Source organism: Megachile rotundata, chromosome 1, assembly GCF_050947335.1.
Source record: "Megachile rotundata isolate GNS110a chromosome 1, iyMegRotu1, whole genome shotgun sequence".
Taxonomy (NCBI): domain Eukaryota; kingdom Metazoa; phylum Arthropoda; class Insecta; order Hymenoptera; family Megachilidae; genus Megachile; species Megachile rotundata.
The window spans coordinates 13817472-13844212 of NC_134983.1; the positions used below are offsets into that span (position 1 = coordinate 13817472).

General features: G+C 33.6%; 1 protein-coding gene across 4 annotated transcripts in view; it reads right to left on the reverse strand.

The window, feature by feature from the left end:
• LOC100881010 (Rap GTPase activating protein 1) overlaps positions 1–26741 on the reverse strand; it is a 182288-nt gene that overhangs the window by 93380 nt on the left and 62167 nt on the right. Inside the window, exons 1-2 of one of the 4 annotated variants that reach the window (XM_012280621.2) lie at positions 18154–18319; positions 16153–17516 (exon numbers count right to left, since the gene is read on the reverse strand). The exons of the other annotated variants lie outside the window; for them this stretch is intronic. Of the exons in view, the coding sequence (XP_012136011.1) occupies positions 16153–16271 (119 nt within the window). The 5' untranslated portion in view covers positions 16272–17516; positions 18154–18319. Of the gene's footprint in view, positions 1–16152; positions 17517–18153; positions 18320–26741 lie in introns of those variants that run through there. 4 annotated transcript variants of the gene reach the window in all.

Sequence of the window (26741 nt, forward strand, 5' to 3'; positions counted from 1 at the left end):
ACCGAATGAGTGATTAAACTTCGTCATTCAGTCTGAATGAACAAATATATCACTTAATGATTCGGCTCCTTGTAACGTGACATCGAATATTCTCTTTGAGATCACTTAGTGCTATTTCATGTGAATTGCATTTTCTAAGACCCACATAACAATAAAATTTAACGAAATCAAATCTGTTAATCTCAGCGAAAATTTAATGTAGCGTTCCTTTTTAATGTTTATTTATAAACATCCGCATACAAAATGTTAAGCGCAATGCACATTTGTTTTGAACGCAATACATATTTGTTTAAGTGCAATACCTACGTTGAAATGATATTTTGTGGTAATGAAATAAAAATATTTTTTGAAGTAATGATTTTTCAACGTAAGTGTATTAACAATTTTTTGTGGAAAATGACAAGCTGCATCGAATGTGATTATTACGTAAAAAAAGAATTTGATGTAGAAGAAAGCAATCTTATTTGTCTCTTAAAATCGTAACTTTGGTTTAAAACATTTGTTTCGTCAGAGATATGGGCCGATTTAAATGGGGCGCCCTGTACAGTGTCTCGCAAAACTATTCGTTCGTAATTAATGACTGGTTATAGTACCGGCTGCATCATACTAGGAATTTCACTTTTTCTTTTAAATAGCATTATGGATATGATGCGGTATTTTCAATGCTGTAAGCAACTTTTTGTTGCTAAATGATACTAAATTGTACCTGGGAAATGATTATCTTCAGTATACAAAGATACTGAAAATAAAGGTGTAAGCTCATTGGGAAAACAAATTTTATTCATATCGAAACTGATAATTAAAAATAACCACACAGTTCGTTCGTGGATTTTTATTATACAAAAATCACTCATAATTAATTTGGTCATAATTAATAATTGAACAAATTTTTAAACTCGGACAAAATTTAATTTAATTATTAATCATCGACAGCTGATTTGTTGCTGTGTGTTTCACAAAATAAATTGTGAAATAAATATCGTAATAATAAAATGAATTACTATGGATTTATTTATTTATAAGATACTTTGAAATAAAAATTAGAAAATGCACTGTGCACTAAATCTGTAGCTAGTCTAATTACGAGTTATTCTGAATAAGAATTTATTTCCTCCTTTTTCTATCTTAAAAATTGATCCCTTTTTGCGCGAATACCTCCATGAAATATGGTCTTATTTTTCGCATTGGTGGAATAAATTTCTGCAATTTTTCAACAGAATAAAGCCTGAAACTTGGTACATGCTTGAAAATACGTGTTCCAACAAAACCCAGCCATGTTTTGCACGAAGTCTCAAGATGAATAGCGCTTGAATAACATGTATATTAATTATACCGCGCACCGTCATACGTAGCATAATTAATTTCGTTACTTAATTCCAGTTAGTTTACCAGGAATTTTGTATATCATAGACCATGCACGTGCATTTACTACCCTAGTATTAATAATAAAGAGGAATTAGAAGATTTGGTAACTGAGTTTTAGCGTCTACGAAATACAGCTGATTACTGATGAAATATTAGCCTAACAGATTAACACTAAAACTATCAAAAAGGTCGACCCTTTTACAAGTTTTATAACTTACAAAATTTGTTAAAACAATTTTTATAGAATCTTTGCTAATCTTCATGAAGATACAGAATTAATGTGTCGCAATAACGAAAAACAGACTTTTTCTTGCTAGAATCTGCCGAAGAAACATGGTAATTGAAAGAGCGTTAACGTAACGAGAGAGGAAGCAGATGCTTAATTAATTCCTTGCTGCTCTTAATGGCAACACACATTTCGTCTGCCCCGACAAGTGGTGACTCAAGACTTTGAAAAACATTATTTTTCTTGCGATCAACGGGTAAACCATCTCTCTAGATCTTTGACCCGGCTTAATTCCATTCAATTTTCAACCGCGTTTCACATTCCTGTCGCATCGTGTCACAGCTTCCGGTCTGTCACATGAATGATGACGCGACGAAACGAATGAAATGGTATTTCACGTTATTCTAAAAATTCTTAGCGACGTCATTTCTGCGTATGGTGAGTACATTTCCATTCATGAGAATTCGGCTCTTCGTGGATAATTTGGGAATGGAGTTTAGAGGATTCGCAATTGATAAATTCACAAATTTGCAAATATGATAATGTATCAATGTACTAATGTACCAATGTACTAATTCACTACTTTACACATATGTAAATGTATCAGTGTACTAATGTACCAATGTACCAATTCACTAATTTTGCAAATTTAGTACTATGCAAAAGTACCAATGTACTAATGTACCAATGTATCAAGTCACTAATTTACAAATATGCAAATGTACCAATGTGTCAATTCACTAATTTACACATATGTAAATGTATCAATGTACTAATGTACCAATATACCAATTCACTAATTTAGGAATTTAGTACTATGCAAAAATATCAATATACTAATGTACCAATGTATCGAGTCACTAATTTATAAATTTACAAATTTACAAATATGCAAATGTACCAATGTGTCAATCCACTAATTTACACATATGTAAATGTATCAATGAACTAATGTACCAATATACCAATTCACGAATTTAGAAATTTAGTACTATGCAAAAGTACCAATGTACTAATGTGCCAATGTATCAAGTCACTAATTTACAAATTTACAAATTTACAAATATGCAAATGTACCAATGTGTCAATCCACTAATTTACACATATGTAAATGTATCAATGTACTAATGTACCAATATACCAATTCACTAATTTAGAAATTTAGTACTATGCAAAAGTACCAATGTACTAATGTGCCAATGTATCAATTTACTAATTTACAAATTTACAAATTTGCAAATATGCAAATGTACCAATGTGTCAATTCACTAATTTACACATATGTAAACGTATCAATGAACTAATGTACCAATATACCAATTCACTAATTTAGAAATTTAGTACTATGCAAAAGTACCAATGTACTAATGTGCCAATGTATCAATTTACTAATTTACAAATTTACAAATTTACAAATATGCAAATGTACCAATGTGTCAATCCACTAATTTACACATATGTAAATGTATCAATGTACTAATCTACCAATGTACTAATTCACTAATTTAGAAATTTAGTACTATGCAGAAGTACCAATGTACTAATGTACCAATGCACCAATACACCAATTCAGAAATTTACAGATACAAAAATCAGAAATTTGTAAATTTACAAATTTTCCAACCTTACAGATATAAAAATAAAAAACCTAAAGTTTCCACATCCCCAAAATGGAAGCCAAATGCAGATAGATTCCTATCCCTAAGGCAAAGAGCCTTACTACCATTGCATCCGAGTATGCCGGGAGCTAAATGTACGAGCACGTAATTCGAGCTTCCCGGTTTCAGGATCTATGAGGTTGAAGAGTGAAGTGCATATATTGGAATATGGCGTGGTGAATTCGACGTTGCACAGCCGGCTTCATAAAAGACACGTCTGCTCGTAACGCCGGGGCTTCGTCACCCCAGACGGGCAACTTAAGTCCTCGGTAATCCTCCCTTGTGATCCGGATTTTCGAATGGAGGGTCGATCGGGACACGGACACGTTTGGTCGAAGGATGATTTAGTGGTGGGCCGCATTTAAGAGGACAACCATGATTTCGAGCCACGTGGGCGAAGGCAGCGGAATTTAATGTCCTGTACACGTGGTCTCTTCTGATATCTCGAGGATTAAAAATGTGGTGCTCGTGACCTATGATTTTTTCGACTGTTGCGGCAAAGTAACCACTTATGGGTTATTGCTTTATAACATGATTTGCATAATCAAAATTCATAAAAAAAAGGTTGAAATAGTTTTTTTCGGTATATGACTTTTTTATGGTATATGCACATGTTATGAATAAAACTTTCTTTTGGTGTATGCACATGTTATTCTTTTATCAACGAGTTATTTAGAAGTGAAAATCGATATTTATTTGATGAGACAGTTCATAGTATCTTCTCCGAGTCACGACTTTGACTTAAGTAACCAACTGTTGGGTTTTTATGGGTTTACTGCAGGACCTACGCTGCAATAAAGAAATGTTGAAATCCACAGACGGTATATTTTAGGAGAAAGTCAAGTTTGACCCATGTGTTTCACAGGTGAGAACCTTTTTGCTAAAGGAATGTAACTGTATTTTTAATTTCGCGGAAGTTAAGGAAAAGCGTTTATGAATTTATTGTTTGTCCTGGCTATCAAAAGCTAACCGTGCACAATCAGCAATATTGACTTATCATCGCTGTTAATTTTTTATGTTCACGTTGAAATACTTCAAATAAATCGTTCTGTATAATCTGAGGACAATGAAGCCACCAAATAAAAACAGTATCTAATAGTATGTTCTCCATGAACACGAGAATATTTAAGAACAAAAAAATCTTCACGGTTCGAGTGAGTGAAAATTTTTCAAAGAGAATATATAAACTAATTATGTTCAACGATATCAATATAATGATATACAATCACTTCAATATTATAATTAAAATACAATATAACTCAACAATGTTATGTTCAACAGATGTTCATTTGTTCTGTGCAATGTGCGCACAGAATGTAATGAAAATTGATAAAGTGAAATGAATTTAATTAATCAATATCGACAAACGATGATATCTGTACACAAAATAGTTTTGTTACGGAAAGAATACGATTGTATATAACATTTCACCGTAAAAGGTTTTATTATTCAGTATCGCTGAAGAGTATTGTCTAGTGGAAATCGCGTACTCTCGGTGGTTTCACAGTTCTGCGAATCACAAGAGACGAATCATCGCTGCTATTACACAATGGACCATTCTATTCCATTATTCCTCGTTTCCGCGAAAACCTCCAACTGATAAGGATATCGTTGCGATGCAATAAAGTTAAGAACGAGGCGCCTTGCACGCACGCTACGAATTAATAAATACGAAATAGGCCAGCAATTCGAACCTAATTCGAATTTCATGAATTATTCGGTGAAATTTTATTAAAATGCGATCATCTCCTCGGTCTTGACGTTCTAAAAACTATTTTCTATATTCAATTCAATTTTTCACAAATGACAGTAATAAGAAAATAATTATAAACAATTGTTTTCTATATTTTTTAATTTAGTTAAAAGACAAGTTGTATTATTTTGCACGCTTGCAACATTATGTCATCTTATGTCAAAACGAAATAAACAACTAATTGTAAAAACATTGTATTTTGTAAAAAATACGCTAATCAATTTTGCACATAAGTGTAAACAAAAAATGTAACTACAAGATGTAACAAATGTTCTGAATAATTTCTGAGAATTTTACAAATTGAAGAACAACTGAAAATTCTGTAAGTTCTGAAAATTTTCTGTTCATCAGAATTTCAGAGTACATTATTTTATTTCACATTTAAAATTTAAAAATCAACCCAGTGTAATATAAAATAAAAATGAAAGTTTCTCAAACTTCAAATAAAATGTTCACTTATCAAAACTGAATGCTTGCATACATATGAATGAATCTCTTATGCTTTCATCTCGGAATTTTAATACGTTGTTTGCTGATTCTGTCACGTAGGATATAAGACGTGTATACAAGGTACAATTTTGAGTTCAAAATGTTTGTAGAATGGGCTTAAACGACAAGAAAGGAAGACTAACGTTGATATGAGTTCAGTAGATAAGAAGCGGCCGCGTTTGAGACCGCTTTATTATCACTGCCTGCAACCAACATGAAAACGTGTGTTTTAAGTATTCAACGGTATTTTAAAAGAAGCGTTACAAAGAATAATAGAACATTCTTAACGATGTTCTTAAGAATTATAACTATTTACCTGTTACAAAGGAAACAACTGATCAAATTATTTACATAATGTGCACAAAATTTGGGCAATTATAATTTAATCAAAAATCATATCTTATTGGTCAAAAATCTTGTTGGTGAACATAGCATGACGTATTGACGTTTAGATTTTATAACGTTAATTTTATACTGATGAGAACATTTTATATTTCATTATATAAATGTGATTCTAAACAAGTTCTATCTTGACCATAATATACTACATTCTTAATTGAACACACAAATATCGTGTAGTGATATGGGATTTTTAAAATGTTTAACTATATTCAAGTTTCATATCGGTTCAACTATATTTTTCAATTATAAACGAAATGAATGTGTACATTAAAAAAAAATATATATTTCAAAGAATTTTGGTGTCTCAAAGATATAATTTGTTATACCATTTTTTTCTGTGAAAAAACATTTTTGAACTGTATTGTATGTATGTGTTATGTGTATTGTATGTATTTTTGAACAATAGAAAGGACAATATTTTCTGCTTGACAAATTTGTTCAGAAAATTTATTGAAATTGAAAAAACACACCCTATAGCACATTTGTAACATGATTAAATAAGTATCGTAATTTATTTTCACATTTACAAATTCATATCAGTCAAACAACGTTTAAATTATACTTAGAGCTTCCTTACCCGACAGCAAAAACAAAGAACACATAATTTAAGATAAATGTAGCAACAAAAAGCGAGCGTGAGCAGAAATCGATAGTTAAAAAGAAGCGTTTGATCTTCGGAATGAAAGAAAAGACAAAAGGCAAGTTGAAATATGCGATTTGTTTTTACCGCGGGTCTTCAGGTCAAGTCAACAAGAAATAAGCAATTTATAAAGTAACGGAGAGGTAAAGAAAAAGTAGCAGTATCGCATCTGTTATGCAGGTTTACGACTATCTCAGAAAAGTTTAGTTTCGAGCTCCTCGATACTCTGAGAATTGATGCAACCCGTGGAACGTCGATCTTGCTAATAAATCATTTGCATCGCTGACAAGGCCGCATCGAAATAAATAAATGTGATAATGGACAAGGAATTCAATTATATCTTCTCCTCGAAAAATGACAGACTGTTAATCGTTTATTTATATTCTTTCATTATTTATCCAGGGACCTACTTTTTAGATTATCTTCGCAAAAATCAAGGTCATTGACCTACTAGCGTGTTTGGATTATTTTTGCAAAAATTAAGTTTATTGACTTACTAACATTTTTAGATTATTTCTGCGAAAATCATTGACAGTCATATTTACACGTGTCACAATGAGTAAATGGTTAAAATAGCTTATCGTTCCACATTAATTCGAGCTATGATTTCTTCAGTAGGTGCGTCAGAGCAATTATTGCTATAATGTTAAAACAAACAAGGAAAGTGGGTATGTTTTGCATTTAGGGGTCCTTGTGCAAATTATAATTGATATTCAATCCCAGACCCGATCGTGATGCGAATACGATTTTTGTTTATTGTGTCTGAACTGCGATGTGCGTCACGAGTGTCACACGATATTCTAAGCGAAAGCCTCTTGTTCCAAAAATTTATTTCTGCAGTGAACGATTTAAAAATTTTTCAAAATTTTCAGTAAACTGCTGTAGGCTTTTGCATAACGCAAATTTGACAAGATGTCAACGAGAGTATATTTCAAGTCGAAATATAATTTAAGGTATTTCTCCCACAAGTAAATTAGACCTAAGAGTCGCAAAATTTTCAGGTAGATGAATATTTGATCGTTCAGTTGAACGTTTAATACACAGTTTCGTAGCGACCCAAGGGTTAACGACACAGTTTCCTTTCCGCGATCTCTCCACCGATCGAAAATCCACTGAATGGAGCGCGATTCACAGAGGTTTGATTCATCCTTGAGGATCAAGAAGCGGATATACGAGACAGGCTTCGTGTGAGACGGAAAAAAGGAAGGACAGACGCAGAAACGGAACTCCGGCAGCTGCAACTGGTATCATCGTGGAGGAAGACGGAACCGAAGAGAAACCGAAGATCTCATGAACATACGATCACTTGTTCTCGACTTACATGTTAATTTCCACAGAATGTTTCAAGGAAGACACCATGGTACTTGATCGCACGAACAATCGAAATATACTTCATCACTTTGACATTTCATTTAACTTTATTTCAATTTATTCTTTGTCTATGTATTTTTGTACGAAACTATCAATGTGGTAATATGTTCACATATACATATGATTCACTGTTATGTTCATTGAAATGTTTGCGATTGAAGAATGTTGAAATATCAGTTTAATAAGGTATTGATTTAGATCAGTTTAATGAAACAGTACATGTGTGTGTACTGCTTATTACATGTATTAAGACATATATTTCTATGTATATACTTTTCGCAGTCAGAGTATTCATTTACATACAAGGTTTCAAGAAAGATGTACGCGACAAGCAATGACAGTTCACACTGAGAATGGAGATATTCTTCATCATTTTAAAATATTGCATTTAGCTAAGCTCTTATGTTCATGCACGTAGAATGATTCATAAAAAGATGTAAATAATGAGTAACCATGATATCTGATGACATGATCAATGGAGATGTTCTTGATCATTTTAAAGTCTGACATTTAGCTAAACTATGTTGATGTACATAGAATGTTTCGTAAAAAGATGTGCCTAAGGAACAACCATAACACTTGGTGACATGAAGAATGGACATACTTTTCATCATTTTAAAATCTGATATTTAGGTAAACTGTTAGGTTGATGTGCATAGAACGATTCAAAAAAGATGTAAATAATGAATAACCATGATAGATGACATGATCAATGGAGATGTTCTTGATCATTTTAATCATCTAACATTTAGCTAAATTTTTATGTTGATGTACATAGAATGTTTCGTAAAAAGATGTGCCTAAGGAACAACCATAATACTTGGTGACATGAAGAATAGACATATTTTGCATCATTTTAAAATCTGACATTTAGCTAAACTGTTAGATTGATATACATAGAATGATTCAAAAAAGATGTACATAATAAATAACCATGATATCTGATGACATGATCAATGGAAATGTTTTTGATCATTTTAAAATCTAACATTTAGTTAAACTTTTATGTTGATGTACATAGAATGTTTCGTAAAAAGATGTGCCTAAGGAACAACCATAATACTTGGTAACGTGAAGAATGAACATATTTTTCATCATTTTAAAATCTGACATTTAGGTAAACTGTTAGATTGATGTACATAGAATGATTAAAAAAAAATGAACATAAGGAATAACCATAAAACTTGGAGACTTCATTTCACTCTCAATCGTGTAAATCTCAAAACCAGATAACTCCATACAATAAAATACCAAGACTTTTTCTCGATTTTCTTCGACGCAGGATTTAAAGCAACGAAGGCACAGTTTATTTTTAAACCACTGTGTATACATGTCTCAGCCTTCGCGATACGTGTACGCCATAGATCTGCGTGGAGATATTCTCGCGGCTGATCTCGAATATACGCGAAACTATTGAACATTTTGTGAATGTGCGAGATGTAAATCTTCTATTGTCGTTCGGAAACGCGAGTGGAATATCTTGGGAAATATCTTTTATCTGGCACTTGTAGCACGCCCGTTGATCTTTATCGAGTTCTTTGATACAGAGTACGAGTTTTAATAGTTCAACTTTCTTTGACTTTACCGGATTTTCTTCGATGTATGTGTATCTGAAGGGGAAAACGATTCAAAGGTGCTTTGACAAGTTTTCAGAAAATTATATGTAACGACGTTCTGATCATGGATCATGAACATTAATCGTGGAAATGTATGTTATACATAAAGTTAAAATGTCGTTCGTGTTGAAAATTTGGGGTATGGCGTCGTGTGATTCCAGGGACAATGAAACTGAGTACAATGGTGGCTCAGAAATTTCATATACATGATTTACTTTAACTTTTAATGCATAAATATATGAAATAAGAATTATAAAATGTATTTTATAAATTCTTGAAGATAAGAACTTTGCCAACTTTGTTGATGGAGTTGTTCGATTTCTAATGTTATTTTAAAGTGTCCTCATGTTTAAGTACATGTCCTCATGCTGAAGTAAATGACCGTACATTAAATAGCTTCTTGAATAATACATCTCATAATAATGTCAATATATATGTCATACAATTTTGAATAAAGAGTTGACAGATTTAATTGTAGCACAGTAAAAAGTTATAAAAATTTGTTGTAACAAATATTCAGATCGCACAGCTTGCAAAATGATGGGACCTGATATCTCAGATTCTCACAAGCGTATTCGAGGTACAGTAATAGAAGCGTAGGAAAATATTTCTCTTGGAAAAGAATTCAATTTGGCTGGCGATAAAACGGGTGAAAACGGTGACAAAGGTCAAAGGTAAGCCGATAAAATATCGGAACCGTAGATATATCTGTGAACTGACTTTCGGTGTCTAATTTGATAACAGTATTTATTTGCATATGTATTAGGTAATATTTCAATATTTATATTCATATGTATTTAATAATATTTCAATATTTACATTTATATGTACTTAATAAAATTTCAGTGTTTATTCGTCAGAGAGACTCATCAGTAGACTTCACAGGGTGGTCAGATATTTTTAAACAGCAATAAATACCGCACGTTTAATAAAATATAATTTTCGAAGGTGCAAGATTGGTACAAATGCAGCATGTACACAAACAAGATGGCCGTAGAGAAACGAATGCGACGTTATAACCTCCAATTTCATTTTACAGAATGTCGCCACAGCTGACGAAGCGTAACAAATAATTTCTAAGAATCGAGCACAAATGTTGCAGTAATGCGATTGTAACAAGATGCACATATGTACATCTCGTGTTAAATGGAACTTCAAAGGGCTCGCGGTACCATAGCGTGTTCGCGAGGAAAGGGTTTAAGATTTATAGGTTCACCATCGAGACTTAACGCTATTCGGTTTAACTATAGTTTCCAATGAGTAGATACACGTGCGTTATAGAAGAAACGCATGTAACAGAGATCGATATACGGGGAGAGGTGGAGAATAAATGTTGTTTGCCTTTATACCTGCGCACACCCCTTTTCCTATTCCTTTCAACTAAATCATTATTAATGGCGATAATTCTTGGGGGCCTGCACGCGATCTGCGATGTCATAATTTTCATGACGTTACAATGTATCGGTTAATTTGCGCCGGGGACGCGTTTCATCCGGGTATCGATCCGAAGAATATTCAAGTCATCGACATAGTTATCGTTCCACTTCTCCGAAACGCTAATTTCGTTCGAAATTTTGCTCGATCATAGGGAATGAAGGAATTTAACACAATGGCATGAAATTCTACTGCGGGAAGTAGATTAAGCGTGAAATTCTTGAAATTCCTATTTGCAATTTTGGAGATTTAGAAGGTTGAGAAAGTGTGAACATTTTTAATTCTCATTTTTAATTTTTAATTTGCATAAATGAATTTGAAAATTTGATCATTTTTTAATTTATAAATCCAGGAATCTAGAAATGTAGAAATCTGAAAATTTAGAAATCTAAAAATTTGAAACCTGTAAAATTAGTAAAATCAAAGATCTGAAAATTTATAGATTTGAAAATTTGTATAATCCACAATTGGAATTTTAGAAAAGAAAGCATTTCAAATATTAATATTCAGTAACTTCGAAAAATATCCTAAAATTGAATCTATATGGTCTAAAAATATTTCTCATCCTTAAAACAAGAAAATAATAAAATAACTGGGTTCATGATAAAATTAACCACAACCAATGTTGAAGACCATGAGTTTAAATGACCTACATTTAATTTCATAGCCACACAAATACCCTCATAATGAAATATTTATGAGCAATAAGATGTAAAGCTTATGTCAGATAAGAATCTGTAATCCGATATACAAAAAATAAGTAGAATGAAACGAATTGATGGACCTAATTATGATAATGAAAGCACTGTGAATGACATTCATCTCATTAAGTTAAGCGGTTTTTATGTGTGTAACAGGAAAGGAAATTCAGTTACTATGTTTCGAATAAGCCACTTCGTAAACTAGAGTATAAAACCGGGTTATTAATAATTCGAGAGCTTCCATTAAAACACATTTTCTTCGATAATAAATTTCCTTGAACGACGTACATCCAATTAAACCGAGAACAGTCGAATATAAATTTTAAATATCGAAGGTGAATTTCAATCGGAGGAAAGTTCAATGTTGAAAACGCAGTTAAATCGTGTTCGATACTTATTAGTCCATAGGAAAGTAGAGCAATCAATATTTCAGGATATTTCAGAATTTCTGAATTCTTCAATTTCAAGTTTACTTATTTTTCAATTTCAAGTTTACCAATTTTTCAATTTCAAGTTTACCAATTTTTCAATTTCAAGTTTTCCAATTTTTCAATTTCAAGTTTACCAATTTTTCAATTTCAAGTTTTCCAATTTTTCAATTTCTGAATTTTTCAATTTCAAGTTTACCAATTTTTTAATTTCTGAATTCTTCAATTTCAGGTTTACCAATTTTTCAATTTCTGTAATTTTTTAAGTAACAAGTTTACCAATTTTTCAATTTCAAGTTTACCAATGTTTCAATTTCTCAATTTTTCAATTTCTCAATTTTTCAATTTCAAGTTTACCAATGTTTCAATTTCTCAATTTTTCAATTTCAAGTTTACCAATTTTTCAATTTCAAAATTGTTCAACCAGAAATTTTTTAAATTTCTATATTCCACACTTCCAAATCTCCAAAACCAATTTCATATTGCAAAATCAACAACATCCTTTAATTTTCTATATTCCTAAATAATTTAAGATCAAATATAACATAACCCAAAAATATTTTTCAAAATAAAAAACTCATAATCCGAGTTAATCTCCAGCATGAAATTCCCAGCGTATCTTTAAATATTTTGACGGGTGAAAATTTCCATGAAATGTTTACTGCAATGCCGGTAATTAATTGCACGACAATTTCTGGCGTCGTTTGTTTCGTACCGCGTCGATTCATTTGCGGTACACGCAATATTTTTACCAGTCACGTCGCTGTGAAAAGGATCTCCCGAGTCATCAAGGCGGTTATCGTATTCAGTCGTAATCGGATACGAAAATATTTTCACGAAAGGCCGCTTGGAATTCTCAATTTTCTCGCCTCCGCGTCTGTGCAAATAGTTTAAGCTGTGTACACGGGTGGATATATACAACAACGACGAACATCATGTTCCGCACCTCAAATTACCATAATTTCGACCCCAATTGCCGCTGTAATGCTTTACATCTTTGCAGTTTCGTTGAAACATTTCGCGCTAATCGTATTATACTAATTTCATTTTTATTTCGTTATCCGGCTTCGTGTTAATGTGTTATGTGCTTATTTCATTTTTGCTGAATTTATTGGCAGCCATTTTAGCTTCGTTTAATTAGGAGCTTATTTCGGTTTTGCTGAATTTTTTAGCAGCTAATTTTATTTTCGTTTTATGTGTTGTGTGCTTATTCCATTTTTGCTGAATTTATTACGAGTGAACTTCATTTTCGTTTGATGTAGCATGAGCTAACTTCATTTTCGTTGAATATATCATATACCAATTTCATTTTTATTTAATGTATTATGAGCTAAGTTTATTTTCGTTCAATTTATTATAAACTAATTTTATTTATGTTTAACATACTATCATGAGCAAATTTTTATTTATATTTAACGTATCATTATGAGCAAATATTATTTTTGTTTAATGTAATACAGGTTAATTTTACTTCTATTTAATGTATTATGAGCTAAATCTATGTTTGTTCAATTTATTATAAACTAATTTTATTTATGTTTAACATATTATTATGAGCAAATTTGATTTATATTTTACGTATCATTATGAGCAAATTTTATTTTTGTTTAAGGTAATACAGGTTAACTTTACTTCTGTTTAATATATTATGAGCTAAGTCTATTTTTGTTCAATTTATTATAAACTAATTTTATTTATGTTCAATGTATATTATAAGTAAATTTTATTTTTATTTAATGTATTACAGTATTGATTGTATTAGTTATGTTTATTTGTATTGTTGTATTTATACATAGTATTTGTATTATTACATGTATTATTTATTTGATATACCATGAGCTAATTTTATTTTTGTGATAGATTGTATTCTGCAATTTCACAGAGCACATTGTACCGAATTTTTGCGTTTCAAGATAACAAGAGCACCATTAAAAAACTTGAAAGGTTTTGAAATGTCTGTGATGTAAACAAGTGGTCATTGATTAATCCAGCACCGGTTCAATTTAGTTCGTCGAATGAACGCGTAACTCGACTCGATTTTGAAATACAAACTCCCATGAGCACGTTCGCGGTCATTTGAATATCAACGAATGTATGTCCAAGCACATATCTAATTTTCATATTATCGGAATAAAGCGATTCAATGGCCATGAGTTTTCCACAGTAAAATCTGGGCCAGAGATTTCTCGGGCTATTCATACTTGAATGGAATCGTATGTTATTGTCATGGTGTTCTAAATATCAATTCGAGAAAACCAGATGCCGTAATTGTCCTGCTTAAGCAATTAGGGGACCTTGCAAGGAGCTTCAATTACCTTCTGGATTTTGAAAAATTACTTCAAGGATAAGAAACGGAGAGAGTATTCTGCATATCGCGATGCTTTTAATGAACATTTTACTCGAATATTGTGAGGAGCATTTAAAATACAACCTTCGATAAATAAGCTTCCAGTTACTCTCAGTGCAATATATTTCCATAATAAAGTGGTATAAGATGAATATCTTAATCAGTAACAAGGTCGAATAAAATATACAGAGGCGAACAAAACTTGACATTTTCTTTATCATGGTTCTTTATCAGGACATCTACTAAATAACTAAGAATTACTGGTATCGTATTTATAAAATATAAAACATATATTCATACTTTAAAGTTACCTATACATTATTCGTGATTCGTGTTACGAATTTTAAAATGTGAGGGATATTTGAAACGAGGAGAATAAAACCACAAACGTTGGATGTCGTGTGCCGGCGACTCCATTTTGTAAAAAAGAACGTCGCCATCTTGTTCTTAGCGCTAATGCTAGACAACTCCTAATTTCTATCTCATCTTCAAACTCCTAGACACATTCTCAAATTCTTGGATTACTAAATTTTAAGTTCTCATATTTGTATTTGGGACTTTGTCCCCAAGTCTGAATAATTCAATCTTCATACAGTATAATCTTTATAACTGCAATTTCAAGCATACAAAATCTTCAAGTCAACAGATCACCAAGGTTCGACAGTGCTATCCCCAAATTTTAAAAACTTAAAACTCAGAAATCAACAAGTACCCCGTTGCCATATTTTCTCTAAGGAAGCTTGATTTGTTGTGGACTGTACTCGAGCGCCAAGATAAAAAATCGGACCAGTCGATCGAACCCATAATCACAATTTACCAACGAAATATTTATGGTCTGTCATTTCGTAAATTACCGCGAGATTACGGCTCATTACATGGTTCCGTATAAAGTTGGCGATGACAGTGCCCTTGTATGCTCCCGTCTAAGCTGCAATGTCTAAACTCTTAACGATATGCATCCTAAAGGAAGAATACTTGTACGATGTTCTGAACTTTCCAAACTCTGAATGGATGAACTAAAACGATACCCGCAGGACATTGCTGTGACCTTATATGAAGTTGGTATTCAACGAAAACATCATTTGGATGGTAATTTCGTGTGTAAACTAAGATAATTCGGAAGTTTTGAGACACTTCGGTTAACACGGGTAACTCTTCGCAAATTTCGGATTTCTTGTTCCATAACAGTTCATGTATCTGCGCCTCAGATAAACTCTTAGAAATTTGAACTAGACAATTTTTAAGTGTCTTTAAATCTTTTGATTTCAAATTCCTGAATCTTGAAATTTTCAATGTTTCAAATTCTGAAATTGTAAATAAATGTAGAAATCAAAGTTTTTCTAAATTGCCTAATTTACAAGATGCTCAATCTATGCATCAAATGTGCAACCTTTTCATGTGTTCCATAAATTAAACTTTCAAATCGCAACCTATTTGACCATCGTATATTAAATATATGACACTAGAAATGCACCTTGAAATGTACATGAACGTCAGAAATATTCTCAAAGAAAAGTTCAAGCCGGCATTACAGTGAATATAGTAGCAGAATATGCCAAGCAAAGTGTAAATTTAATTAAAGTTTCCTGCGAATACCTCCGGAGTTTGCAGAGAGAAATCATTGAAAATGATGTTCCCAACATATTACAAGGTCACGAAAATAGGTCAAGTCCTACATATAATTATCAAAGTTCCGAAAGTACATGAAGTTAAAGCAGTTACCGTTTCTTGGAGAGCAGAGTGTAGGACTCTTTGGAGCCGGTGCAGAGTCTCATCCTCATTTTGCGAGCTGCCCTGTCGACGCTTCGCTTTTTAGCTATGCCGCCTTCCAAAACTGGCATCCAGGCGAGTTCGACGCGGGTCGATAGACGACAAAATCGACGACAACACTGAGATCATTGAACACCGCCCACGCACACGAACACAGCACACCTACGCTTTCTCGTTTTTTAGCCACACATCAGCCGGGAATAATCGAGAGGGCGATTAATCGTCTTCCACCCTTTCTACACAGTAATTATTTCGTCGACGATTTTTCCCAATAATTCTCGCCGGTCTTATCGAAGAGAAAACAGCTCGGTCTCCACCCACGATTCTCTTCTACCTCCCCTTCTTCTTCTCCTAGTCTTCTCTGCGTATAGTTTCTCTTCTTCTAGACAAGTATGATAAGTGCGGTCGTCGACCAAAAGCGTTCATCAATGGACACTCGTGACACGTTTCTGCTCTCGTACTATTCTCCCGGTTAATGGCACTCGACTAAATGGCCTCGCGTAAAAAAGCCGTAGCCTTTTTATTTCCACATAGCGAGTGGTGGAATGTTACAGGATCAACACTCGTTTTCAGGAACGTTCAAATTGATACGTATCAAGTTCTCGTAACTTCGGAGCACTTGTTTCATCATGCTCTCTCAGAATGTAGGTTTATTGCTTCCAGTATTTTCAAATCCACGATGGACAGAGGGCAGACGTTGATAACTTCTTTCTTGGAATCGCCATGAAGTACGTTCACTTATCGCGAACGGAATGATCATGATTTTAATTTATGAATGAAACTTGCTACTTGGAAACCTGCCGATTTCCACGTACCGTAATCACGTTGAAACTTGCGGAAACTTGTAGCGTTCGTCGACACGTTTGGTCCTCACTGGATGAACTAGCACGAAACGATAAAGTTCGAAGTTTGTGGGATTAGTACGTGTTCGAACCGAGGATAAAATGGACGCGAAACAGCAGCGAAGCGATCACGAAGCTTGCATCGCGTCGTATGAGCGGAGCCGATTGTCGGACGATCGTGTGGCTGCAAGCAGCAGAATAGAGGGGAGTCCTCGGGATGTCCAATGGCAAAAGTCAACGAGAACTCTTGAAAGACAGTCGGAGATACCGCAAAACTGGTACGCGTGTAAACATTGCGAATATCACCGACACGTGACGTTACCAGCAGCTGTAATTACGAGATCCACAAGCGTTTGACCGACGTAACGTTAATTTGAACCAGCAATCTCGTCGGAAAAATGTGTATGAAATATAACCGGCACTTGTGTGGAAAGAACCGGAGTCTTATAACTACAAGTCTGAATGTGTAGGCACCTAGAAATTAACAAAGCACGATAAAGTACACTTGTGACGAGTATAATTGAGAAATGGAGGTGTGGCTAGGATACTTTATCGATACTTCATTGATACTCGATGTGATATTTATAGTTTATTTTAAATTTTTGTTTGTCAGGTAAATGTATAATAGTATGTATAGTTGTTAATAGATAATATTGTATGTATCATACAATAGGCATGTATTGTGTAGGTATTGTATAGTACATAATACATATGTGCAATAGGTGATTTAATGTGCAGATATGAATTGAGGGTCCCACTGATTTTGAAGTAGACATGTACTCAATATATCATTACATGTTCATGAATTATGAATTATAATATTATAAATAGGGTCACAATATACAAACTATGTTTTTGGGATAATTTATCAATGCAAATATTCAGAAATATCTGAAAATTTCTGACTCAGACCGAAAACTTAATAATCAATTAAATATAAAATGTTGCAAATTTCGAAATGTTAAAAACCTTAAAATTCCAAAAATTCAGAAGCAGCCATTTGAACTTCACCATGAACCTCGATAACAATATCAGTGTATATAAATCGGTATCAATATGATCGATAAGAGTATCACTAGTCATACGATGAAGAAGTCACAAGTTCACTCACTGTTCGCACTCGCGATTACACGTGAACGTGTTTGAGAAGCGGTTCCCTGGAAAAGGTGAAGAAAGCGTGCAAAAAATCAATTTCCGTGAAACACGTAGGCGAGGGTGAAGGATTCCCGCACGTAGACTTGAATGGGCCTCGGTGAAGAACACACGTGCGTACGCGTAGCCCGACGAAGCGAGTATGAAACGAGTAGGCATGCGTCACGCGCTCCTAAGGCCCCGATCCTAGTGGCACAACTGCTCCGGAGGGGGCAAACCAACGTGAAGGGGCCAAGGGGGAGAGAAAATCGACGAGTGGGCCCCCAGGGAGGAAATATCTTTCCCCTTCTCTAGTTTTCTCTTTCTGTTTAACTCGATACTTCTCTCCTTTACCTCTGTATTTCTTCTTTTCTGCTTCGTTCTTTTCCTTCCATCTCTGTCGCTTCATTTCCGCCCTCATCTTCGATCTTTCATATTTCTTCATTTTCTTTCATTTTTCTTCGTTATTTATCGTAATAGCCTTCCGTATCTTTATAACGCCTTCTTAATTATTCCATCTGGGTTTCTATCTTAATTATTATTGACCGTTTAATTGACGGTAATTGATGCCTGTTATTACGTTGTACATGTCGTTTCCGATTAATTTGACGATATAATTAGAAATATTTTTCCTGTTTTACTGACGCGTTTAAAAAATAATTACGTGCAAGGTTATTAGGTGTACGGTTTCAAATTTAATTATTGATATTTATTCATTTTAGAGTAATTACTTCCTTTATATGATGTTATGCTTTATGTTCTTTATGTTTATATGTTGGTTTATTTGAAGTTTTTATTATTTACTTCGTTTGAAGTTTATATTATTTAATTTATATCAATTTTATATTGTTCATTCATTTGAAGTTATTTAATTTACATGAATTTCAATTTATTTGAAGTATATATTATTTGATTCAGACGAAGTCTATATTAATAGATGTACAAATTTTTATTCATATGTATAGTATTACTTATAAAATGAATTTCAAAATATGTTAAATATATTTACATGTGCCTAAGATCTGACGAAAATAAGTAAATATGCATTTCACCATATTCTCGATACAAAATGGCTGACTCGGAAGAAACGATGAAGTGCGTTTATAATTGGCCATTAGCGAATATTTAATTTTCAATTGATCCAACGTCATTCAGAATTATCCTTTCCCCGTTTCTCAGCGTTTGATGGTTTCTATAGGTCAACCCCGTGTCACGGGCACACCGTGTGCCGTTATGTGTTAAATATGTCCGCCCATAAGTTTCCGCGGTTGTTGGCATCAAGCTTTAGTACCGTAGGTGGTAATCGTCGATTATGTAAATCAACGAGACTTTTGACCACCCACGACTAGTTCTCAATCTTTCGCTATCCTAATGACATATGCTGCTAATTTTAGCTACAATTTCTTCATGCCAATTAGCTTATCGTGGACACCTCGAGAATAAATAGTTTCGTGATACCAAAGTGACTGAAATTAAACTGCAACACCGTTCAAATTGCGAAATGTTAAAACAAATAGACAATTTAATTAGCAATTCAACGAGAACCGTTTCTGATTAATATTGATTTCACTCCATGTGGGTGTTCTATACGTTCGAGTGCTCTGCACGTTTCAAACATTTTATAATAAATTTTCATGTCGATGTTTCGACGAAAGTGTCGCCATTTTATTTGGAACTTCTACTATACATGTATACATACATGTACATACGTGTAAAACGATAGCGAAAATGTTACATAATTTTAATGTCGACGATGGTCACTTGCAGTTCTAAAATAGCTGGCATATCAACTTAACCTCCATTTTATCTACTGAATTATATAATAAGACAGTGTATATCTAACTGGTACAACATATGTATACGTATGTAATTAATATAACACACATCATGCGTTTTATTATCTTGAAATTGATTAATCGTACATAAAATTAATCGTAAACCACAGCCGCCTCAAAAAATAAAACATTCACATTTAGTGCGAATGAGACACTTTCAAGGACAAGGTATTTAAAACGCGCACATTGATATTATTTTTAAACGATTTTGTGCAGGCTCATATAAGCCGAGCAAGTATCCATTTATGTAAATGATCATCAAGTAATAGCGTTTGCATAAAAGCTGACAGGTTTTGCAGATAAGTACGAGTTCGATGCGTTTCAACGCACGCACATCGCCAATAAAATCCTCGGAGATGGTCACGGAAGAATGCCTTTGCGGACAGACGCATTTTTCCGGCAGAGCAAAATTCAATGACTATGAGGGTACGCCCCATTAATCGTGTCCCATAAACTTCCACATAAGCGGAAAAACGTACTCGTGAACCCCTTTCAACAAAGGTGGCAATTTTCGAGGGTTCGACACACGCGACATATGTACTAGAAGTCCTCATGATTTTTGATGCATCGTGGCTCGTGAAATATTTAATCTATTTGTGGAAAAACCGCCCATAGGGCACTAGGACATTAGGGAGAAATAAGAGCAAAATTTTTAGCAATACACCACGTGTTTTTTATCGCTTTTTAATATTTAGTATCTAGTATTTAGTATTTAGCTATGTAATACAATCCACATTTTCAATTTGGTATGATATGAACATATTATAGAAAATATAACATTTTTTGCAAATATTTGCGTTGTGTGCTGGTTATGTTAGGTTAGGTTAGGTTACTTTTGAGTAGGTTATGTCCGTAACGTGTCACAATTATAAATTGATATCATAATTTAGTGACATTAAATATTTACTATGTGATACATAGACATGTTACAATTAAGCATTATCAATTCTTAGTTGACAATGTATAATTACAATTAGTGCAATTATAATCATAATGATCTAGTACAATTACAGTAATAATTACAATAAGTACAATTACAATTACAAGTACAAGTACAAGTACAAGTACAAGTACAAGTACAAGTACAAGTACAATTACAATTACAATTACAATTACAATTACAATTACAATTACAATTACAATTACAATTACAATTACAATTACAATTACAATTATAATTACAATTACAATTACAATGTACTGATGTATAATTATTTGCCACATAAATAAGTAAAATTTGAACCAAACCAGTTTATGCAATTAAAATTTGTTTGTAACATTGAGAAAGCAATTATTTAAGGTAAATTGACGTCCGCGATTGGTAATCACCGGTTCGTAAGTGATTTCGAATCGAGCATACCGGACGTTTCGGTTGGAAATCACTAACCAACAATGGATCTAATTCGCTGCCAAATGGAATCGCTTCCGTAGCCGTTTATTGGAATGCATTTACCCGCGGCTTTCGCTAATTCGAGCCTTTTATGCTGTTCATTTTCTGGGTTGCGATGCACGTAATTTCCATGCGTCCTTTAGAAACGATCTCCGTCTTTCCGTTCTATTAATATCGCGATGGAATGAATATTGACTGCTGATTCTTTATGTGAGCAGATCAATTTTGTCTAGGTAATTTAATCACTTAGGAACGAAATTTAAGAACATAGACTATTTTTCAGTCTTTTAAGTTACGAGGTACGTTTGAAAATTTAGAAATTTACAAGTATAGACATTGAAATTTGAAATTTTCAAATTTCAAGCTTAGTAATATAAGGAATTAAAAATTTTAAATATAGCAACTTCAAATTTTTCAACTTCCAGGTTTTCAAATTTTCAAATTTATAAATATAGAAAATTTCTTATCACCTTCTAAATTTTCCTAATTTGAAAATATGGAAATATAAAATTTTTAAATTTACATATCAAGTTTGGTAATTTAAAGAATTAAAAATTTGTAAATATAGCAACTTCAAATTTTTCAACTTTCAAGTTTCCAAATTTTCAAACCTTGAATGTTCAAAACCTCGGTAATTTGTAAACTTGCAAAATATAGAAATTTCAAATGTTCAAATTCCAAACCTAATTTCAAACATGCACTTTGAAAAATCAGAACTTCCCCAAATATAAAAATGTAGAAACACCATATTTCACATAGAATTGATATTTTCCACTTGAAAAGATAAAACTGTCCACCACATTTACAAATCTATTCTCAAATACAGAAATTCAAATTGTCCAATTAATAAGTAGCCCATCAATCACCGTCCGCACGTCAGTTGCACCCCTCGTGTAATCCTAAGAAAAAAAGTGTAAAGTGAAATCGATTGGTGTAAGTACCGGAAGAAGAACGGATTCCAGGAGTCGGAACCAATGTCACAGCTGTGATTTACAGGTTCTTTCATTACTGCCGTCGAGTAGCATCCGAACGTGGAAAACACCGACAATAACATACCGGGTGACGCCGTAGCATATGTGCGGCACTCATAAACTACACGAGTACAATGCTAGGCTCTTCGGTTCGATTGCTATTGTTCCAAACGTGCACACGCAGAATGAAAGTCAGCGATTCTACAACACTTGACAGTTACACCACCAGAATATTGTTTATACCAGGCTGGCATCGTCGAGTACGCTTTTGTAGCATTCTTGTTAGGCGATTAACTCGTTCGAGTGTTTAATCCTTCCGATGAAACGTGCGCGATAAAAGTTGCCGGTTAATAACAACAAATGTTTCACATTTTTAATTCAAGCAAATTATCTTGTTCATATTTTCCTTTGTACTCAAATGATTCTCAGATTATTTTTAATAAAAATCTATTTATTTATTTTTGATCAAACTCTATTTTTGACAAAATTAAACAGTTAAACACTAAAACTACCAGAAAGATCATACGACTCTTTTACAAGTTTTTTAACTTACAAAATTTGTTAAAACAATTTTTTTAGGATCTCTGCTAATCTTCATGAAGATAAAGAATTAATGTGTATATTAATTTATGTTTCATAATTTGCTTATTTATTTTATAACTTCATTTTTTATTTCAGAGTGTGTATCGCACACCGGTTTAGTGTGAAAACCATGCAAGTGTTAGAGCGAGTTAGAGTGTAACACGTGAATGTTAGGCTATATGCACGCGTTCTCCCGACCTACACGAACACAGTCGCTTGCCCCAGCTATCTGTCTACCTACCTACCTACTCACCTACTCGTTCATATCCATTCACCTAACCTGTCCCGTTTCTACGGACCGCTTTGCTCTCGCTTAATGCGAGCAAACTATGTGTACGAACGTGAGTACACTCGCCTGCAACGTAGCCTACCCTGGATGACCTGACAATTGATGACTACCAAATTTTTTGGATTAAACATTTACTAATGGTTCTCTGAGTTCTTAAATTTATTTGTAGAGTTTGTCATACTTGAGATTTGTAATTTTCAAATTTTCGAGGTTTTTAGTTGATATATTTTGGAACTTTCAAGGCTTCTATGTTGTGGAATTTTTAAGATTTCAGATCGCTGTGCTGCAAAATTTTTAAGATTTCAGATTGCTATGCTCCAGAATTTTTAAGATTTCAGATTGCTATGCTCCCGAATTTTCAAGATTTCAAATCGATATACTTCCGAATTTTCAAGATTTCAAATCGCTGCACTCCTGAATTTTCAAGGTTTCGGATTGCTATGCTCCCGAATTTTCAAGATTTCAGATCGCTACACTAGAATTTTCAAGATTTCAGATTGCTATGCTCCCGAATTTTCAAGATTTCAAATCGCTACACTTCCGAATTATCAAATTTTCAGATTGCTACGCTCCCGAATTTTCAAGATTTCAAATCGCTACACTCCCGAATTTTCAAGTTTTCAGATTGCTACGCTCCCGAATTTTCAAGATTTCAAATCACTAAACTTCCGAATTATCAAATTTTCACATTGCTATGCTCCCGAATTTTCAAGATTTCAGATCGCTACACTCCCGAATTATCAAATTTTCAGATCGCTACGCTCCCGAATTATCAAATTTTCAGATCGCTATGCTCCCGAATTTTCAAGATTTCAAATTGCTACACTCCCGAATTTTCAAGTTTTCACATTGCTATGCTCCCGAATTTTCAAGATTTCAGATCGCCACACTCCCGAATTTTCAAGATTTCAAATCGCTACACTTCCGAATTATCAAATTTTCAGATCGCTACGCTCCCGAATTTTCAAGATTTCAAATCGCAACACTCCCGAATTATCAAATCTTCAGATCGCTACGCTCCCGAATTATCAAATTTTCAAATCGCAACACTCCCGAATTATCAAATCTTCAGATCGCTACGCTCCCGAATTATCAAATTTTCAGATCGCTATGCTCCCGAATTTTCAAGATTTCAAATCGCTACACTTCCGAATTATCAAATTTTCAGATTGCTACGCTCCCGAATTTTCAAGATTTCAAATCGCTAAACTTCCGAATTATCAAATTTTCAGATCGCTATGCTCCCGAATCTTCAAATTCTCTAATTTCCATGCCCCGAATTTTCAAATTTCCCAATTCTAATATTTTCAGATTTCTAAGTCTCCAAATTCCCAGGCTCGATCTGTGGATTCACAAATTTCAGTATCTAAATTTTTCAACCCCCAAATCTCTAAATTCCCATATACCATTAAAATATTGTATCTACGAGCTAATTATTTACAATTTATTTACGTTCATACATCAAGTGAAATAGATGAGTAAAATAACAGAAAAGTTTGTTAACCAAAGTGCCTAAAAGAAGATCTAACAATAATAACAGTAATGAAGTTGATAACAGTAAAATTTCTAAAAGCTAATTATGTACTATTTATTTACGCTTACATGTCAAGTGAAATCGATGAATAAAATAACGATAAAGTTAGTTAACAAAAATGCCTAGAAGATCTAACATTGATAACAGTAATGAAGTTGATAACAGTAAAATGTCTAAGAGCTAATTATGTACTATTTATTTACGCTTACGTATTAAGTGAAATCGATGAATAAAATAATAATAAAGTTTGCTAACAAAAATGCCTAGAAGATCTAACATTGATAACAGTAATGAAGAATACACAAATTAATTGAACGAGTTAATTAAACGTGTAATTGATGGTAATAGATTTGAACGTTACTGTACCAGCGCGACAATAACTTATTGTGATATTCTGATCGACAGTTCGGAAGAAGGCGTGCGATAGGTTGTTCAAAGAAAAAAGAAAAATAAAGGTTGCATTGTATACGGCAGATTTCGTAAACAACAAGATTAGTAACTATGCAATGATAAACGAAGAGGCGTGAACAGAGGTACGCTTGCTGTTACAGCGATAACGCAGATGCCGTAGGCGATAACCTGTATTATGAATCACAATACTCATTAATATGAAAATGATATTCGTTATTTCTTCCCGATTCCCTTATCTTACGGGTAGCAGGGACCGCGAGAAAAAGGACAATGCACCCACTCGAACAACCTGTGCACGGAAAATGAGCTAGTCCCGTTCAAGAGAAGAACAATAAGAAATGGTTACGTAAGGGCTTGTGTGCATTGTGACATGTACACGGGCGGACAGAAAAAAGGACGAAATAGAGTGAAAGAAATGGAGAATGTTGTATAACGTTGTTTCGCGAAACGCGTTATTGGCGGGGAGAGGTGGACAATTTTTTGTTCGGTGGTTTTGGAGTTCTGGGGATTTGAGGATCTGGGGATCTGGGGATTTAGGAATTTGGGAATTTGGAAATTTGGAGGTTTGGGGATTTGGGGATTTGGGAATTTGGGAATCTAGGGAATTTGGAAATGTGGGAATTTGGTAACTTGAGATTGGAGGATTTAGGGATTTGGGAATTTGGAAATTTGGGGGTTTGAGGATTTGGGAATTTGGAAATTTGGGGGTTTGAGGATTTGGAAATCTAGGGAATTTGGAAATATGGGAATTTGGAAATTTGGGAATTTGGAAATGTGGGAATTTGGAAATGTGGGAATTTGGAAATGTGGGAATTTGGAAATGTGGGAATTTGGTAACTTGAGATTGGAGGATTTAGGGATTTGGGAATTTGGAAATTTGGGGGTTTGAGGATTTGGGAATTTGGAAATTTGGGGGTTTGAGGATTTGGGAATCTAGGGAATTTGGAAATTTGGGAATTTGGAAATGTGGTAATTTGGAAATGTGGGAATTTGGAAATGTGGGAATTTGGTAACTTGGGATTGGAGGATTTAGGGATTTGGGAATTTGGAAATTTGGGGGTTTGAGGATTTGGGAATCTAGGGAATTTGGAAATATGGGAATTTGGAAATATGGGAATTTGGAAATGTGGTAATTTGGAAATGTGGGAATTTGGAAATGTGGGAATTTGGTAACTTGGGATTGGAGGATTTAGGGATTTGGGAATTTGGAAATTTGGGGATTTGAGGATTTGGGAATCTAGGGAATTTGGAAATATGGGAATTTGGAAATGTGGGAATTTGGAAATGTGGTAATTTGGAAATGTGGGAATTTGGAAATGTGGGAATTTGGAAATGTGGGAATTTGGTAACTTGGGATTGGAGGATTTAGGGATTTGGGAATTTGGAAATTTGGGGGTTTGAGGATTTGGGAATCTAGGGAATTTGGAAATATGGGAATTTGGAAATATGGGAATTTGGAAATGTGGGAATTTGGAAATGTGGAAATTTGGAAATGTGAGAATTTGGAAATGTGAGAATTTGGAAATGTGGGAATTTGGAAATGTGGGAATTTGGAA